This window comes from Tyto alba, unplaced genomic scaffold (genome assembly GCF_018691265.1).
Source record: "Tyto alba isolate M040663 unplaced genomic scaffold, T.alba_DEE_v4.0 Super-Scaffold_23, whole genome shotgun sequence".
Lineage (NCBI taxonomy): Eukaryota > Metazoa > Chordata > Aves > Strigiformes > Tytonidae > Tyto > Tyto alba.
The window spans coordinates 28,387,759-28,405,590 of record NW_024881297.1 but is presented as its reverse complement, the minus strand read 5'-3'; the positions used below and the strand labels follow the sequence as shown (position 1 = coordinate 28,405,590).

Sequence of the window (17,832 nt, the reverse complement as noted above, 5' to 3'; positions counted from 1 at the left end):
CCTGCGCACCCACGACGCGCGGCAGTCGGACGCACTGCACGTGCCCCGCACACACCGCGCACACCCGCCCATCCCACACCCCCCCCCCCAACCCCCACGCGTGCACACTGCGCACACCCCTCCCGGTGGTGCGCAGCCGTGCACACGCACACCACGCATGACACGGCTCCACGCTCCCCCTCCTCTACAACCCAGTTCCGCGTCGGCCGAACCGCGCCTGCCGGGCCCTCCCCTTTAAGTCGCGCGGCTCGGGCCGTCCCCTTTAAGGCTTGCCCCGCCCCCCCCCCCCCCCCCCCCGGCCGCGCGCCGGCGCTCGCCCCTCCCGCAGGCGCTGGGGCCGCTCGCCACCGAGGCCGCGGCGCTCGCCATGGCCGCCCCCCCGCCGCCGCCCCTCGCCCGCCGCCCCCCCCCGCCGCCGCTCGCCACCGCCACCGGCCTGTTCGCCCTGCTGCTGGCCGGGGCTCTCGGCGGGGCCCGCGGTAAGTGGCGGTTCCCCGGGCCCGGGCCCGCACCGGGCACAACATGGCGGCGCGCCGCCCCGCCCCCGCCCGGCGCTGTGAGGGGAACTGAAGGGGTGGGGGGGGGGGGGTGCTGAGGGGAACGGGGGGGGAATCGTGAGGGGAAGCGCGGATCGATGAGGAGAACCGAGGGGGGAGGCGATTCGGGGGGGGCTGAGGCGGCCAGGGGCGAGCCCGGGGCTGAGGTCGGCCCGGGGAAAGGGGGGGACGGCGGGGGGGGGGGGGGGGGCACGTTGAGGCCTGGGGTGAGATTTGGGGAAGGGGGTGCGAGAGGGCTGGGGGTTTGGAGGTTTCCTTTTGGCTGCGGGGAGGGCCCTGAGGGGGTGGAGGCGGGGGCAGGCGGCCCTGGGGGGATGGGTGGGGGTGGCTGTGGGCAGGGTGGGCCCTGGGGGAGCAGAGGAGGGTGTTTCGGTGGGGGAGAAGGGGGGGGGGGGGATTCCCTGGGGGGGGGGGGGTGTCTCTGGAGGCATCAAGGGCATCGTGTAGGTTTGGGTAGCACCAAGCCCTCAGGGTGGGGGTCGAGCCTGGCTTGGAGAGCATTTGTTGGGGTGTTTGTGAAGGGGACCCTGGAGTTTGGGGGGGGGGGGGCCCCCTCCCCAGAGGGGATGGATGGATGGAGGAGCAGTGATTGGGGACGGGGGCCAGAGTGCGGGGAGACCCGCAGTGCTGGGGGATGCTCTCAGGAGGCACACACTCGCCTTGGCTTTGGCTGGGAAAGGGACTGGGAGTCTTCCAGCCTGTCCTGGGGAGATAACGAAGAAACCTGAAATTTATGGGCTTTTCATGGAGTGAAGAACTAGGGGGGGGGTGTCTCTGTGTGTTGGGGGCCCGGACCCGTGCGTCACCGGGGGTGTTCTGCCACCCTGGGAAGCGTGGGGCAGGCGCTGGGAGAGCGGCTTAGCCTCGGGGTGGGAAGTGGCACCATGTTGTTGCTGAGCCTCGGTCAGGCCTTGGGAGTTTGTGGCCACTTTGCATAGGCCCGTTTTGTCACCGAGGGTGGGGGATTCGGCAGCCCCCCCCGTGCACCAGGAATTGCAGTGTGTGCTTTATATAGAACCTCTTGGAATCAATGGGGTTGGGTTTGTTTGGTTTTTTTTTTTTTTTTTCAATAAACCTTTCTAAAACCCTGTACCTCTGGATTGTAACAACTGTAAATATTTGTTTGGAGGGAGGTGAGTGAGGGAGAACTCTTTGTTTTGGTTGTTTGTTCTGTGGCGATCCTTTTTCTTTATCTGGGATGGGGGGTGCAACCACTGCCGCTTCTGAGGGAAAAGCGAGGGGTATCAGCTCCATGCTTTTGAGGAGATCGACCGTCTTTTCTCCAGAGCTGGATAGGCTCGAAGCATCTCTGAGCATCTGTTGGCAGGGACAGAGGACAGGCTGGTGGCAGTGGCCTCTCCAGCGGCACAGTCCATCTCTCTGGCTATCGAGGGCGATTGCTGCTTGTGTAATGCAGGTACCTGTTCCAACAGGAACCGCACTGAAACATTTTTCTCCTCCCCAATCCTCTTGCCGTTTGTGTTATGTATTACCAACCGACTGTCAGAAGGTAATAACTTTGTGCGTGCAGATCCGGACTTGTTAGCTACAGAAAATGGCTTTAAACCCCACTAGGGCAGTAGGTTAGGGGTGTATTTGTGAGTCCTATTGAATCTGGCAATACAAAAATGCTTTAGGGGAGAGTGGCTGTGCTTTATTTCAACCTAAAGTAAAATCCAGCCTTAGGAAGGTGTTTCAGCTTTTCTGTGATAAGTGGCAAAGCAAGACCAACCAAGACTCGTCGCACGTCTGTTCTCAGACTTTCACTTCGCATTTTATATACAGCTGGTGTTTATTAAAAAATAAATAAACAGGAAAGGGCCAATTGACTGTGCGTACCTCCTGGAAACTCGGCCTTTGATACTGGGCGCTGGATGGCTGGCTATTGTTTCCGCTCAGTATGTGCTGTAGGTTTTTGTTCGCGCTGTCCGGTGAAAGGTGTGAGCTTCAAGGGCGCGAGGGAGCTGTGTTTGTGGAGCCGGGTGCAGGATGACAGGGAACAGGGACTCCAGCCCTGTGAATTGTTTGCTGCTTGAGCAGCCATGATGCACGCTCCGTGTGCCTCCTCAGCCAGGCTGCCCTTACTATTGTGCTTTATACAAGAGGTCTTAACAGCTGCTTATTTCAGGGTAGGTTGGAAAAACATCCTCGTTTCTGAAGTGCTTGGGAACTGTGAACCTCTGTCTGCATTGGTAAACAGAGTAGAAAATACCCTCCACCCGCCTTGCTCCTTCCTTTTAAAAAAAAAAAAAAAAAAGGAAAAGGGAAAAAAAAAAAGGTGCCTCTGCAGCAGTGGTTACAGGGTGGTTATAGGTAGGCTTTGTTTGCATGCCTGAAATAAAGCAAAAGAGCACTGTGGGGAGCAATCTTGGGCTGGCAGATTTTATTATTAACACCTGCTTAAAATATTTACCCGGTTAAATCAGGCAAACTCTGCGTGGTCCATAAGTTACATCTTACAACTTTCCAAGAAAGACTTCTCTAACTGGAAATTAAAAACAGTGTCCAACAAGCATTCTTGAACTCCTTCAGCTCCTTGGCCAGACAGCTTGGGTTTTTTTTTCCCTGGGTACGCCGTCCGCTGCCAGTAGTAGATGCTCCGGAAATCGCTATTGCGAAAGGAGTAAAGTAAAACGTCAATTCTCTTAACAGCAAGCAAAGTTCACTGGGTGTTGACCAGTGGAAATATGTTCTCCACCGCACAGCCAGCGCGGTTATCCGAGCAGACAGGGAAGGAATTGCTCGTCTCGAGGGAGAAAGCTGCGATGGTATTACAGAGATGAAACATTGCCGGTGCTGAGCTTGTAGAGTCAGACCCTCATGTGAGAGACCTCTTTTGTCCTCATTACTTAAGGCACTGGCTTTCCAGCATCCCTTCTCACTGACTGTGGACCCGTATATTTATTTTTTCATCAGAAAAGTGGACTTTGCTGCACATTAAAGCCCCTTGAGAAAGGCTTGCTTTTCTAGCACTTGCTGCCTTCAGTGGGCTTCTTGGAAGTAACCTGTGAACTGCTGGGTGTCGGAGGATAGACTGCACATTAAACGACTTGTTATTTAGACTCTGGAAAAGCATGTGCCAGTTGCCTGAGAATACACAGCATCGGTTTTAAGTCTCGAAAGCCATCAATAATGACCCATGCATCTGCCTCACCGTGCAGCTGGTTTGCAGGACTTTCTTCCACAGTACTGGTATGGTATGGGTGGCTCCTAAACTGGTTTCCTAACAAGTTAAAACCCAAAATAGATGTCAGACCAGAGCCTGGAGAGGGAGTTCAGAGCTGTGTGTCTGTTTTCTGACTTGAACAGCAGCAGCAATGTCAAGGCTTCTTCTAATTAACCTATTAGTGATGAGACTCCTGTCAATTCACTTATTTAAAATTCATTTCAAAGCTCTCCTTTTGTGTTACCTGAGTAGGTGCAGGGAAAGTTCTTCACTTTAAACGTGAGAGTGTGTTCTTCCTGCCTTTTTTTTTTTTTTTTTTTTTTTTTAGTATATGTTTTCTGGTCAGCCATGATGTGTTTGTGTCAGGTTCAGCCTGCAGCCAGCTTGAAAAAGTTGGGACTCTTGTTTCTAACTTTAAATATCCTGGTATAATTTTTAGTTTCTGGATGACTTGCATGAAGGTGCTTTTTTCATTGTACTTTGCAGCTAATTTTAACACTGTTTCATTTAGCAGCAGTGGGTCAGTAGATTTCATAAGCACCAGCAAGGAGCAAAAGAAATGTAGAGATTCGAAAGTAGAAACTGATGGGGCAACAAGATGTAGTAAAGATATTCAAGGTGGTGGTACTGTACCTGCAGAAGGGCAAATCTGTACTCATTTCTTCAGCTCCTTTGTAAGGAAGCAGGGGCAATGTGAGCATCCAGAACTGGACTGGCACTTGGTGGGTGTAGGTGAGCTGACTCTTGGGCTCAGAGAAGGTATTGGTGTGCTATACAAGGCAGGCATTTTGGACTCAGACATATCCCAGAGGGGGATGTAGGGATCCCAGTTGTTGACCCTAGACAGCAGAAGAATCGAGGTGAATCTAATGGAAAGTAAATCTTTGTTTTTAAAGTCCTCATCAGATAGCTTTGAGTGACTTGGAGTCATACGGTTGAAAGAGGAGCAAGAAAGGGACTCTTACAACAGGCCTCTGCTCCCTTGCTGCAAGGAAATGGATTTTATTCCTAAACTGCTCTTGGGCAAAACACTCTGTGATAAAGGTTATTCTTTATTTATTTCGGCACAGCATATAGTGAAACACTGAAAGGTATTTCTTTCTTCCGAGCATGTTTACACATGTCCCTCTTCATTATAGCATCTAAAGAAACAGCAGAGGTACAAACCCAATTGTTTTCCATTTCTCTTGCTAACATTATGCTGCTGCACCATTAAAACATCACTACCAGATTGGGCCTCATTAAGTTAGGTGCTGTACAGAGACATAATAAATTGCAGCTCCTGTTCCAGAGCCTTACAAAGGCTCAGAAGTCAGGGGAATCATTGTTCTTCCAGCCCCAATTCAAACTGTTGAAAAAGAACAGCAGCTTACAATCTCTGCAAAAATCTGTTTATCTGGTAAATACGTGGGTGGTTATTGGCAATTTTTCCAATTATCATCTTCAGGTTAATTATCTTAATACATCTTGATCAGGTAGTGTTTAGCCCTGAGAAAATGCCATCTTGCATAGCACTGCTTCAGGAGATTTTGGAAAATGTATTCCAAAAGGTCGTTAACACCATTACATTAGATTTTGCTGTGAAACTTTCCCCTGTCTAGCTGCAGAGACATCTTGACACATGCAATCCTGTGTGAGAATAAATATGTTCAAAATGAGCTCAGATAGTTGCTGGGAAAGAAAAAAAAGAAATGTTCTTTGACTGTCAGAGCTTAATATTTTAGTCTCCCTGAAGCCTAGAGCTTTAATCCACGGACCCCTACCTGTTTGTTTGGATTCGTTTCGTAAATACAAGTTACTTTTAAGTGGGGGATACGGTGCAAGAGGGCCTTCTCTCGTTTTCCTCTCTTCTGTAGTTAATGCAAAGGGGTACTAATACCTCTGTGCCCCCGGTTCCTGCCAGGAGCAATCCTGCTGCCACCCGTGTCCCTTGCTGGTACCTCACGGGGAGCAGCAGCAACTCTTGGGCTCGGGGTGGTCGCTTGACGGAGTGCCAAGCCCTGGGCTGCCTTAGCTGAGGATCAAGCAGAGTTTGGTTTTTGGCAGTGCCAACTGACTGCTCTGTTTTTTAGGAAGAGCAGTGAGGACCAGCACCAGGCTGGCTTGCTCCTGCGACTGATGTCACGATCGACTGCGCTGTGCCTTGGATTAAATCGCAGCGAGGGTTTGCTTCAGTATAAATAATCAACCTGGCCGATCTCTTGAGGGAGAACAAAGCTTTCGTTCTGAGGATCTGCAGCTTAATGTTAGGCTTGTTTAAACAGCTTCTTTAAAGGGTTGAGTTTGAGCAGAATGTCAGAAAGAGTGTGCTGAGCAGATAGAGCAGGCTCTGCTGCCAACTTCTGTAGCACCTTTCATGCAGACTCATCCCCAGGCGCTTTGTGAGAGGGGAACTCACCGCCCCGGCTGTGTGAACTGCTCTTTTGTTTTCCTTTGCCCCATCTATTTTCTTCAGCCCAGTCAGTTTCTTTTATTAAGTAGATTATATGACTTGCTCAATAGGAGCTTTTCTTCCCAAATAAAAAGAATGCTGTTGGCATGAAAAATACTTTTATTCACTCCTTTTACTTCACCCAAGCGTCCCCAGCTGCTCTCAGCACCCAAGAGATGCCTGGCGGGGGGCTCTGCATACCTGTCCATTTTCTGACCCCCACCTCAAGGGGAAACAACAGTTCCTTTTTCTTGGCTTCTGCTGTTGCTGATACGAGAAGAATTTTCCCTTCTGGTTAATCAAACTTTAAATGCTGGACCCATTCGGGTTGCCCAGCAGTTCTCCTCCCTGCCGGAAGCTCCCCGGTTCCCGGCGAGCCCCGGTGCAGACAGGCCTTTCCTTCTTGGCAGAGCCGGTGCCCTTCTCGCTGCAGCGCTGGCAGCCAGCAGTAGGTGATGCTTGGGGAGGATACGGCTGTAGTGATGGTAGATGTAGATCCTGGGCTTTTTTCATAATAAAGACAGAGTTAACTCCTGGCTGCGTGAGGGAGGCTGGAGCTGCACTTCAGCTTCTACCGGGGGATCTGACCATCTTTCCTAAAATGTGAGAGCGCCTAGAGGTTATGGATAGGAATATCTGGAAAGCCCCTTGAGGGTCTCTTAGAAAAGATGTAGAGAAGTGCACACGTGTGCTGAAGGCTTAATTTTCTTTGTTCGCACTGCTCTCCTTACCATAGGGGGTTTTGAGGTGCAAACGTAAGAACTGCTGTTTAAAAAGAGCAGTTGTCTCAAAGGGGGACCATCAGCTGACACCACCACGAGGTGAATTGAGGCCGTGCTCCATGGGGCATACGCCTCCTTAGCAGGAAACTTCTGCTTTCTGGGCAGAACAGATAAGGATCTTCTTACTCTGTCCCTGCACACTGGGGTTCTGGTAGAGTACCTCGCAGGTAAACTGATTTATTTTCTTTTTTTTAACTCTACAAATGAAACTGAGCAGATACAACCAGCTCCTCTGCTTTCCTTCTCAAAGGGATGCTTAGTTTCAGGCCAGATACTTCAGTAAGAAGTTTACAAAACCAGTTTTATTAGTGCATTGAAGTGTTTTGTTTACTCCTGAGCTTCTGGAAGCAAAACTACTATAGCCTAAATCTTAGGTTTGAGGCTTTAGAAATGAGTCTAACAGGAACAAAGTTCAGTTTTGCTGTATCTAAATCAAGTTGAAAAGAGCCTACATGGTGAAATGTGTGTTTTAAATGTTTTTAATTTGTACCTTGAGTTTTTTATAAAGTAATAAAGGAGATGCTATTTCCTTTTAAGTATACTTGAAGGTAGGAATGTGCCCCAGATGCTCTTTCTTATCTTATGTTTTCATAAAATCTCCATTATAACCAACCTTTGTTCCAAGCGTGCATATTTTTCAGAATTCTTTTCTGTGCTCTGGTGACCACTGGAAAACAGGGTACTCAGGGCTGTTTGTCAAGCTAGTGTTAGTGGCATTTTTTCCCTTCGTTACAAAGTTTTCCCCTTAAAAGATGAATAATCCATGGGTACGGTGCTCTCAACCCTTCTCAATGTGGCTCAGTCTCAGGTTCTTCCCTGTCCATTTTTTATCTCCCTTTTCCTTGGCGTGTGCTAAGCACATAGTAATAAGAAACTACATTTGCTCATGATGCTTTTTAAAGATGTCTCACTTAACAACTCTTCTGGGTTTCACTGGCTTTTTACTGCTTCTGTAGTTTGGAATCTGTTGGTTCAAAACTCACCAGCATCTGCACTTAGCCTGTCTGAAATACTGCAGCCCACCTCGGAGCTGTTAAGTAGCTCACAACAACAGCTAGGAAATGAGGAGTGCAGCGTCCAGAGAGAATTAAGTGAATAGTAATGCAATTAGCCTAACTGATTTACCTAGGACACTGGCGATAAGGGATAATGGGTGTCTTCCTCCTAAACGAACCCTGAAGTTGATCAGGACCTGCTTGTTTTTCGTTAAGCTGAAGGTAACATGCCCCCAGCAGCGTAACTCTGCGCTGCGCTTTGGACCGTGCGCAGGCTAGGAGCAAGAGGCTCTGCCAGGGCTACAAATGTCCTTGAGTGCTGATGCTCCTTCAGCCTGCTGGTTGCCAGAGATGGTACGACCGAGGGCTCGGCATTCCCCTTGCCCCACGGGAAGGTGGCTCACACGAACGCACGAGTGTTGACAGTGACTTTGGCGTGTGTCTTTAGATCAAGAGGGTGCAAGCAGACACAGAGGATTTAGCTATCGGACTGGGGAGGGTTAACTGTGGCACTTGTATCTTTTAAAACACTTCTTCAGACTCTCTCTACCTGAAAGACCATTTCTGCAGCGGGTAAGTACATGTTTGTGAGTCCCTCCGGGGAGGCTGAAAGATCTGATGAAAGCTGAAGAAAATACTGTGTGCTGCTAAACAAGCCCCACCCTTCTTCTTGACATTATTGTATTCGCTCTTTGTTCCCAAGGATGGCGATGCCTGGGGATTTGCTTACAGTTTTTCAGGCAGCTTGAGAAAAGCACAATGACAGCTGGGAGGCGGAAAAATGTGGGAATCTGCCTTGGAGTTTCTCCTTCGCTCTTTACCCAAATAATCTTCATGAAGAGCAGGCAAAAAGCCAGGAATTTATTTGACCCAAGGTAGTGTCTCGGATCAGGAAAGCAGTTACTAAATAAGTGACTGATCTAGTTGGGCGTAGCACGCTTGGCTTGCGTAGTCGGTTTGAATTGGTTTTGTTTTGGCATCTGCCAACTGCTTGTTGTCTCCCGCGAGCTGGGGTGGTCGTCCCTCACTAACCTGTAACGGGCAGCTTGTCTTTGGCGTAGCTGAGAAAGCCTGGGCAGTGAGCGTGGGTGAAATCAAGTTTGTCAGTTTGAGTGATTGTTGTTTTCAGCTTGAATTCTGACCTTAGGTTGGGTTGGATCTCGCTAAAATCTAGCCTAGTTTGCAGAAATGACTTGGGTCATCGCTGTTAGTGGTTGCAACAGGGGCAGGAAAAAGGGCTGTCTGGACAGTCATCTTCTGGAAAGGCTCCTCTGCTTCCACATTGTATTTTGTGCTTAAATTGGGTGCTTGTGAGTCTGAAATACTGAGTATGACTTCTTCTGTTCCTAAAGCCAGTTCTTCCTGAACCTGAAAATAGCCCGTTCCCTCTGAAATGGGAAATTTAAAGAAGAAAGTTTTCTCTTGTTTGAGCATTTGGTCTCCGGTGGGTTTTAAGGAGGTGGTCTTGTTTTGATTTCTGCAGCTTTGACATGTTTGTGCTCCGACTGCAAACAAGCCAACTCCACGTGTGAAACGGACGGCGCGTGCATGGTCTCGGTCTTCAACCTGGATGGTGTTAAACATCACGTTCGGACCTGCATTCCTGAAGCAAAATTGATTCCTGCTGGGAAACCCTTCTATTGTCTGAGTTCAGAAGATCTGCGTAATACTCACTGCTGCTACTCTGATTTTTGCAACAAAATTGATTTAATGGTTCCCAGTGGTGAGTAGAGAGCTAAATAAATGGTCTGTTTGAGGTGGGGAGGAGAGAAACTCTCTGTTTGGTATTGGGAATAGGGAGTTCTCAGCCCTGTTTTCACTTCTTCCCTTAGGTTGCTGTGTGAACTTGAGCACTGGGTTTATTTCCTTGATTTGTAAAGTGGAAATAATAACAAACTACTTCAAATTAAAATACGGAGTTGCTTGAACTCCCCTGTGGCTGACAAAATGTCACCAGATGAGATTGTACTTTAGGGTAGGAGAAACTTCCAAAGCTTGGGGTTTTTTGCAGTTTTACAGCATTCAATAGCTCCATATTCTGAGACTCCTCTGACTTCATCAGCTCTGCTGCCGGTATCCTACAGGCTCCTAGCAGCAGCAGTGTTCACCTACAGATAAATAGAAGCTTCTGCTGCATGATGCTCCGTGCCTGCAGTGGCCTGAAGACTGTGCGTGTTCCCTGGGCACAGCACAGGTCCCTTTTCTGGCACTGGGTTGTGCAGTAGCCTGCCTTTTATCAGATAGAGTGGCTTTCCTTCTTCTAGGACTGCAGATCTTTCCAGTGATGAACTCATGAGTATGGGAGAGTTGCAGCAGCTTCAGAGTAAAGTGTGTGGGGTGGAGGGGTGCCCAGATCCTGAATACCTAAAGAGGAAGCAGCCCTGCCTTTGAGTGAGGGTGTGGGAAACGTCTGCTTCTTTCCAATTCCTGGGACAGAGAGGGCATGCGGTACTTCCTCATACCTCGTTACTCTCTGTTTTGGGCTGTTTAGTGGGTCGTATGAAAATTGCAGTATCCATTTTCCTTGGGTGCAGTGGGGAAATCTTATCTGGTCTCAAAAAGACAAATAATTGTTGTCTTCAGGTACAAGTCTTCACTGGTTGTTACGGGGCAAAGGGGAAGAAGGGAGCAACGAGTGCTAGTAAAGACTGGTTGTTTCTTCTCCCATTTGGAGAGTTGCGTGGAAGGTAAAATGCAGGCTGTTCTAGCAAATTCAGCCCAGAACAGGCTCCTGTCCTCTTTTAATAGCAAGTGCCAATAATCCCTGATCCCACAACTGAAGCACCATCTTTGGGGGGTTTTAGCTGTAGTTTGCCTGCCTGATGACTTGATCAGTCCCATGTTAACGCTGTTATTTGATGTGTCCTCTACCATCCTGGAACAGCAAGCTAAAATTGTCCAGTCTCCAAGAGGCTAATTAAAACACAAGAAGAAAGTCCTTAAAGAACGCTTGTGAAGGAGTAATAATTTTCTAAAAGTGTCCGTTTCTCCTCCTTTTCCTCTCCAAGGACACCTGAAAGATAACGAACCCCCGTCGAGCTGGGGTCCTGTGGAGCTGGTGGCAGTGATTGCTGGACCTGTCTTCCTTGTGTTTGTTGTCATGATCGTAGTAGTCTTTGTTTTTCATCACCACCAACGAGTGTATCACAATCGTCAGCGGCTGGACATGGAAGACCCCTCTTGTGAAATGTGCCTGTCGAAGGATAAGACCTTGCAAGATCTAGTCTACGATCTCTCCACCTCTGGCTCTGGATCAGGTATTAAGATATGACTGGAAGTGACGAATGAGAACTTGTAATTGTAATGGAGTAGTCTCTTCTGGGCTCCTGGTTGCCACAGCTTTGCATGGCTGTGAGGCCGTTGCTTCGTCAGCCTGTTTGGGTTGCCCTGCCATGAGTAATGTGGAGGGTGTGTTTTAAATTCACTCATGCAGTAGACGTTGCAGCCATGGCCCCGTGTCAGTGTTCAGGGCTTAGGCTAGGTAAGAGCAGTAGTTCAACTCCTCCTTAACTGCTGATGTGTAAAAATAGTTTTGTGTAGCTTCCTTCCTTTTCTGCAAGAGGATAACTCAAAAGGTTGCATCTGTTTCAAATTTAACCTTGGAACTGGGTTGGGGTTGGAAGCAGACATTAACTGCTAACCTGGCAGTTGTTGGCTTTCAAAGGAGGAAAGGAGGATGCAGGAAGTCACCTGCATCACAGCTGGCAGGAAAATGGGAAAGATCCCAGCAGCTGCAGATTTAGTAGCGTGCAAATACTGCATTTGGACAGCCCATTTCATCCCAGGGAATCCTGGGGTGTTCCACAGTGGATGATGTACAGCGTGTTCACTTCTGTGGCACTTAAATCATCCCCAGAATAGATAGGGACGTTATAATGTTATTTATGACTTTGAACTATGAAAAAAAAAAAAGTTGACTTTTGCAGCAGATGGAAACTGTAGGATAATCCACAGAGGCAGAGAATATAACAACCTGATATTTGACCAGGGAATAAACCTTTAGTACCGCATCCACTATTTATAAAGCGTTCTGGGATCTCTTCTGTATATGCTCTCAGCAGGTGAGCTCTCTAGTTTACCGAAGAGGTGGCAGCAATGTTTGGACTCCTTTCTTAAGAGACATTCTGGGGGTTTACTGCTTTTTAGCAGAGTCTGTCTTCAACGAGTTGCATTCTCTGCATATTCAGGCTAAAGTTACTTTGATCTGCCATCGAGCAGAAGTTCCCCGACTGCTCTGTGCCTAATCACTGGCAGTTTGCAAGCTTCTTCAAAGCGATATGCAGATGCTGCCCAAGCAGCCAAACGGCACATCCTGCGCAGGAGCAACCACCATTTGCTGGTTCGGGTCTTACAGGTTGTTATCAAATGCAGAGCCTTCTAGGTTTGGTGCTGCTCCACTTCAGTCTCGGAGGGGTTTCAGAAGTTTCTTTTCATTCCGCCAATTTCTTGTCCGTAGGTTTGCCGCTTTTTGTCCAACGGACTGTGGCTCGGACCATTGTCCTTCAGGAGATCATTGGTAAAGGCCGCTTTGGGGAAGTGTGGCGTGGCAGGTGGCGTGGAGGTGACGTAGCTGTAAAAATCTTTTCTTCACGTGAGGAGCGTTCCTGGTTCAGGGAAGCAGAAATATATCAAACTGTTATGCTGCGACATGAGAACATCCTGGGATTTATTGCTGCAGATAACAAAGGTAAGAAGTACCTCAGTCCTGAGAGCAGAGGCTTCACCAGTGTGTACAGTCTGCTCTTGAGAGTTGCATTTCCTCGCTTGGATTTACAATTAAATGGTTAAAGAAAACTGTCAGCATGCTTTTCAAATAGCTACATATAGGAATGTTTCTCACCAAAAGATGGTAAAATTGCTGCTGTTTTTGAAAGGCATTAACTCTACCTTACAAAGCCGTGTTTTGCCCTCTAGTTCTTCACCTTATTTGCCCCCAGGTTGGCTGTTGAGCTGCAGCCTTCCCCAGCAGCTCTCCTCTGTACCAGAAAGATAAGGTGCAACATTCTCAGCGGTTGTGTGCCGCCCCTGCGTTGTATATGTCTGAGCACAGTCATTTTCCTGCTGCAGATAATGGAACATGGACTCAGCTGTGGCTCGTCTCCGATTACCATGAGCATGGATCTCTCTTTGACTATCTTAATCGATACACGGTGACCATCGAGGGGATGATCAAGCTCGCCCTGTCTGCTGCTAGCGGACTGGCCCATCTGCACATGGAGATTGTGGGTACTCAGGGTAAGAGCAAAGTTTGAAAAGGCGCTGGGAGTTCTTGAGGGGAGAATAAAGCAGAATTGGTGAGTGGGTCTGTGCTGCACGAAAAACCCCTGGCTGAGTCGGCCCGGATTCGTCTGGTCAGTATTGACCAGAAATGGGCTGATTGCTTTGGCTGGCTGCAAAGTGGGTTAGCCTCAGCTAGCTCCTGGGAGTTATAGCAGCATTTCACATCCCCGTCCTAAAATTGGCGCTACTTGGGCGGGATGTTAGCGCAGGCAGCAGCAGAATTATAAACACCTTACGTCCACATCGTGTCTGATGCCTGAGATGATGGAGTTTATGTCCCTCTTGAGGCCTCTGGATGCTACTGCATCAGCAGTGCCTGGGGGAGCCTTTGCATGCCACAGGCTGCCAGCACTGCTCTGTTCCTCAGTGTATCCAAACAGGAAAATGCGTTGCAACACTGAAAGTTTTAACTAACGCCCTGAAATCCGGTACTGCCTCTGTGCCAGTTTGACTAATAGATTTCACCAGACCTTGACCCCCGCTACTTTTTTTTTTTTTTTTTTGCTCTATTAGGAAAGCCTGGGATTGCTCACAGAGACTTGAAATCCAAGAACATCTTGGTGAAGAAAAATGGCACGTGTGCCATCGCTGACCTTGGTCTGGCCGTCCGGCATGATTCAGTTACGGATACAATTGATATTGCACCAAATCAAAGGGTCGGAACCAAACGGTAGGAGAACGGTGTTCTTGGCCAGTGTTCAAAGGCATCAGAGTGTGACTAACTAGAAAAGGCCTGAGCTGCTGGTTGAGCACTGATGAAATTCTCTTTCTTAAGCATTTCCAAGTGTCTCGCAGAGTGCCAGCATTGTGCCCGGATTGATGTTGAAGGGACGTCAGTACCTTTGTCTCCAGGTGCCATCAAGCTGAGAGGTGTATGCCAGCGACGTAAACTCAGCAGCAGGGAGCTCGTGTAATACGTGATACCAAACTTGGCATTCTCAGAAGCCTTTTGGGGCCTGCTGTCTGGAGCCTGATGTGCTTGTGGACGTTTTTACCTCTTACCCAACTTGCTATTCTTTTTGAGTTGCTTTGTTCACTCTATTAGACCGTGGAGCCCAGTTCTGTTCAGATTAAGGCTGTGCAGAGCAGAGTGTTGTCTGCTGGGAAATGCTGTGTGGGAAAACTTGCCATTTACTATCTTCTGGAAAATCCCCTCTCAAAATTAACATGCTGTTTCTTTTCTGTTCTGCAGATACATGGCCCCTGAAGTCTTGGATGAAACCATTAACATGAAGCATTTTGATTCATTTAAATGTGCCGATATCTATGCCTTGGGCTTGGTCTACTGGGAGATTGCTCGAAGGTGCAACGCAGGAGGTAATGCCCTTGGTGGGCCCGTGCCTTGCCTTGCCCCTGGGTTTCCCACCTCGGAATTTCTGTTGCTCAGTTGTCTGTGAGGTTTGAGGAGCCTGGAGATCAGGGCTGCAGGAGGACGAGAACGTGTGCGCTGCTCCCGGGGGAGTTAACAGGAGTGACCTGGCAGTGTGGGGAAGTGGGGGTTAATGCTCTGACTGGCGGCTCAGGTTCCTTTGGACGGGTTTTGAGGGGAGCTGGTGGTGCTGATTTGGTGGGTGATTTTCTTCCCCCGTGTCACTATAAACAAGTGTCTTGGCACATCCAGCTGCAGGCAGGAGCACAGCACCGTCACGCGTGCGACACTCCTGCTGCCTTCAGCCCGGGCGCGGTTCAGCGACCCTGCCTCTGTGCTGGGAGGTGTTGACCACAGCACGCTGACTCTGTTCCAGTTTGGGCAGCTGCATTTTATTTCCCTGAATTTTTCTTGTAAACTCAAATCCCAGATTCTTCATTTCTGTTCTAAATAACTGCAAAGTGTTGACGCATCTCAGCGATGAGTCATGTAGTCCAAACCAGTATCAGTCTGCCTTCAGTGAGCACTGTGGTGGCGATGCGTTCTCCCAGGAATTGCATTTCTCCTTCTCTGCTTTTCAGGTATCCACGAAGAGTATCAGCTTCCGTACTACGACCTTGTACCCTCTGATCCTTCTATTGAGGAGATGCGGAAGGTCGTGTGTGATCAGAAATTACGGCCTAATATCCCGAATTGGTGGCAAAGCTACGAGGTAAGGTTTGCTTTCATCTACTTTCCCCCTCGGTAAGGTGAACGAAGAGTAAGGTCTGTAAGTTGAGCTCCAATTTTAGGCGGTGCGGAGGCTGGATCGGTGTCCTGGCAGAGCGACTTGCGGTCGGGGGAGAGGAGAGCACTGACGTCTGCCGTTGTTTCTTGCCTAGGCACTACGGGTGATGGGTAAGATGATGCGAGAGTGCTGGTACGCCAACGGAGCGGCTCGACTCACCGCCCTCCGCATTAAGAAAACCCTCTCACAGCTCAGTGTCCAGGAAGATGTGAAAATCTAGGCTCTGAGCCCCAGCAGGAGGAAACTGCACAAAAGCTGCCATGCTAGAGTTAGACGTGTGATGGAGGCCTACCTCGTGTTTCTGCCCAATCTACTGCTACCAACCAGACAGCGTGACCTACAGGCTGCTAGGTGGGGTGACGGAGCCTATTGAATTGCTCTCTTCCCTGCTCGGGTATGAAACAATCAGAAACTTTTTATGATCACCTCCTGACAGCGTGAAGACTTGAGAGGGACAGCCGTGATTGTAACTCTTGTTTCTTTAATGGAAATCCCTGTAAAGTTCAGTGCGTGCGGTGCACCCGGTGGCTGTGTCTGAGGCCAGGGTGCTAGGTGCTGGGAGTGGGAAGGGAAAGGGAAGGTTTTTTTGCCGTACTCTGAGGATTTTTCCAGGGACTGGCATGTTAATGCAGAAAAAGCATTTGCAAAACAAATGGTGCTCCCTTCTGAGAGGCTGAGCCTGAACAGTTTATCAGCTTCATGAAACCATTTCCCTCCTTTTTCTTAAGCTTGAAAAATTCTAAGTCAAAACCAGAACTCTGACTGGCTGTCAGTGTGCGCAATGGTGTATGCATGCGCGAGGTGCGCGTGTCCCCTGTGCCTGTTCATCTCCTTCCGTAGACGTGCAGTGTCTGCCCGTAGGGTGGCTCATCTCTGTTCGTGCTTTCTGTGCATGTGCAAATCTAGAGTGTCCTTTTTTTGAGCTGTGCGCGCTGGTGCTCTCCTTGTCGAGTAGTGAGCATTGTCTAGCTTGGACAGGCTGCTTCAAACCAGATCCTTAGCTCTCCGATGGGTGCTGTGGCCTTGCCGTCCGTACGCCGGCTGCAGGAACTTCCCGTCAGATTGCCTCACTGCCACCCCCTCCCTTTTTTTAAGACAAAACAAATGAGGAATTGACATCACTCCTGGAATCCAGGTCGTTTTTTTTTTTTTTTTTTTTTTTGTCTCGAGCCCCTGAGGTTTCTAATTTTTGGTAGGGTGGAAAGAGAGACCTGGGGGTGAGAGATGCCACGGAGCTGAGATGCATGTCAGAGGTAGAGCAGGCACTGCGCCCGGCTGGAAGGAGACCGAGCCACGGGGAAACGCGGGAGGCCGTTCTTGGCACGCGATTCCCGAGGCACGCTCGGCAGCGTGGGGCAGACCTCGGGGCCTGAGCCACGGGGGCCGGGTGCCTGGGTGTGCTCTGCACCTCCCAAGAGGCGCTCAGCGCCTGGCAGGATCTGACAGCGGGGTGTGGGTTTGGAAATCGATGTCCATCTTTTTAATATACATATATAAATATCTCATAATCTGGAAGTGGCTGTGTATAACTTGTGGGGTGGGGGGAACTGCATGAATTTTCTTTTGATTAAATGCCGAATCAGGGTGAAGTAGAATTGGTTTGACTGTTGTCTACAGCTGGGCCTAGCAAAAAAGGAAGTAGCCGAGGGCTGAGCCTGGCGTGCTGGTTGCAGCATTAAAGGCAATCTGGGAAGTGCCGGTGGTTTGGTGGTTAGGTCAGTATCTATGGTATATAACTCTGAAGCCATAACTTTTAACTGGAGTGGTTTTGATTATTATTTTTTTTTATTATTATTTTATGGGAGGGTCTGGATTTTAACTTTTTTTAATATTGTTAATTCTTTATAAGAGAAGAAAAACAATCTATAATTATTACCTCTTGACTTGTTTGTTTGTAAAGAAATCACTGCAAAAAAAAAAAAAAAAAAAAGAGAAAAAAAAAAACAAATGCACACAGCTCGATTTACACTGGAACTGTTTCTACTCAAACCTTGCGCCTGCTCTGTAAGGTGAGGTTTCATCTCTGCTCCGGCCACCGGGGTTAACTTTTTTTTTTTTTTTTTTTTTTTTTAAAACACTCTGTTCTTGCTGTCTGTGGATCTCTCTGTGTGTCCGTCTTCCCCCATGCTCCTTATCTTGTCTGTGACTTTGTGTAAAGTGAGGAGTGGGGGTTTTTTTTTGCATGGTGTTTGGATCCATTTTGCATCCTGCCGTGGAGTTCGGCGGTCGGGCGGTGCAGAGCTGTCGTGGGAGGGCCAGCAGCCTTCGGGCTGGTTCGTGGAGTGTACGCTTTGTGAATGTCCAGCTTCCCTTCCCTTCCCGATTTGTTCGGACTCGTATCGCAGCCAGAGGTTACCGTGTGTCTCCAGTGCCGTCCGTCCCTTAACCAAACCCTTCTGCATTTAGAAACCGAGGTGGTGGGCACTTCTCAGATACCCTAAAGACTCTTCAGCTGCTCTAACAGG

The 17,832-nt window shown here is 48.9% G+C and overlaps 1 protein-coding gene across 2 annotated transcripts; it reads left to right on the top strand.

Annotated features, from left to right (window-relative positions):
* Positions 1-322: 322 nt before the first annotated feature.
* Positions 323-16,571, top strand: ACVR1B (activin A receptor type 1B). Of its 2 annotated transcripts, none has more exons than XM_032996432.2 (9): positions 323-479; positions 9,415-9,654; positions 10,940-11,188; positions 12,388-12,618; positions 12,999-13,166; positions 13,725-13,881; positions 14,404-14,528; positions 15,162-15,292; positions 15,462-16,571. In XM_032996432.2, the coding sequence occupies exons 1-9, from the start codon at positions 368-370 to the stop codon at positions 15,585-15,587; spliced, it is 1,539 nt and encodes a 512-aa protein (XP_032852323.2). In that variant the 5' UTR covers positions 323-367; the 3' UTR covers positions 15,588-16,571. The 2 variants fall into 2 exon arrangements, with proteins under 2 accessions (XP_032852323.2, XP_042652690.1); XM_042796756.1 differs by lacking the exon at positions 323-479 and adding an exon at positions 8,790-8,806.
* The last annotated feature ends 1,261 nt before the right edge of the window (positions 16,572-17,832 follow it).

Coding starts and splice junctions, on each gene's coding strand:
- ACVR1B (XM_032996432.2), top strand. CDS start 368: ATGGCCGCCCCCCCGCCGCCGCCCCTCGCCCGCCGCCCCCCCCCGCCG. Junction 11,189..12,387: donor CACCTCTGGCTCTGGATCAG/GTATTAAGATAT, acceptor TCTTGTCCGTAG/GTTTGCCGCTTTTTGTCCAA. Junction 12,619..12,998: donor TATTGCTGCAGATAACAAAG/GTAAGAAGTACC, acceptor TTCCTGCTGCAG/ATAATGGAACATGGACTCAG.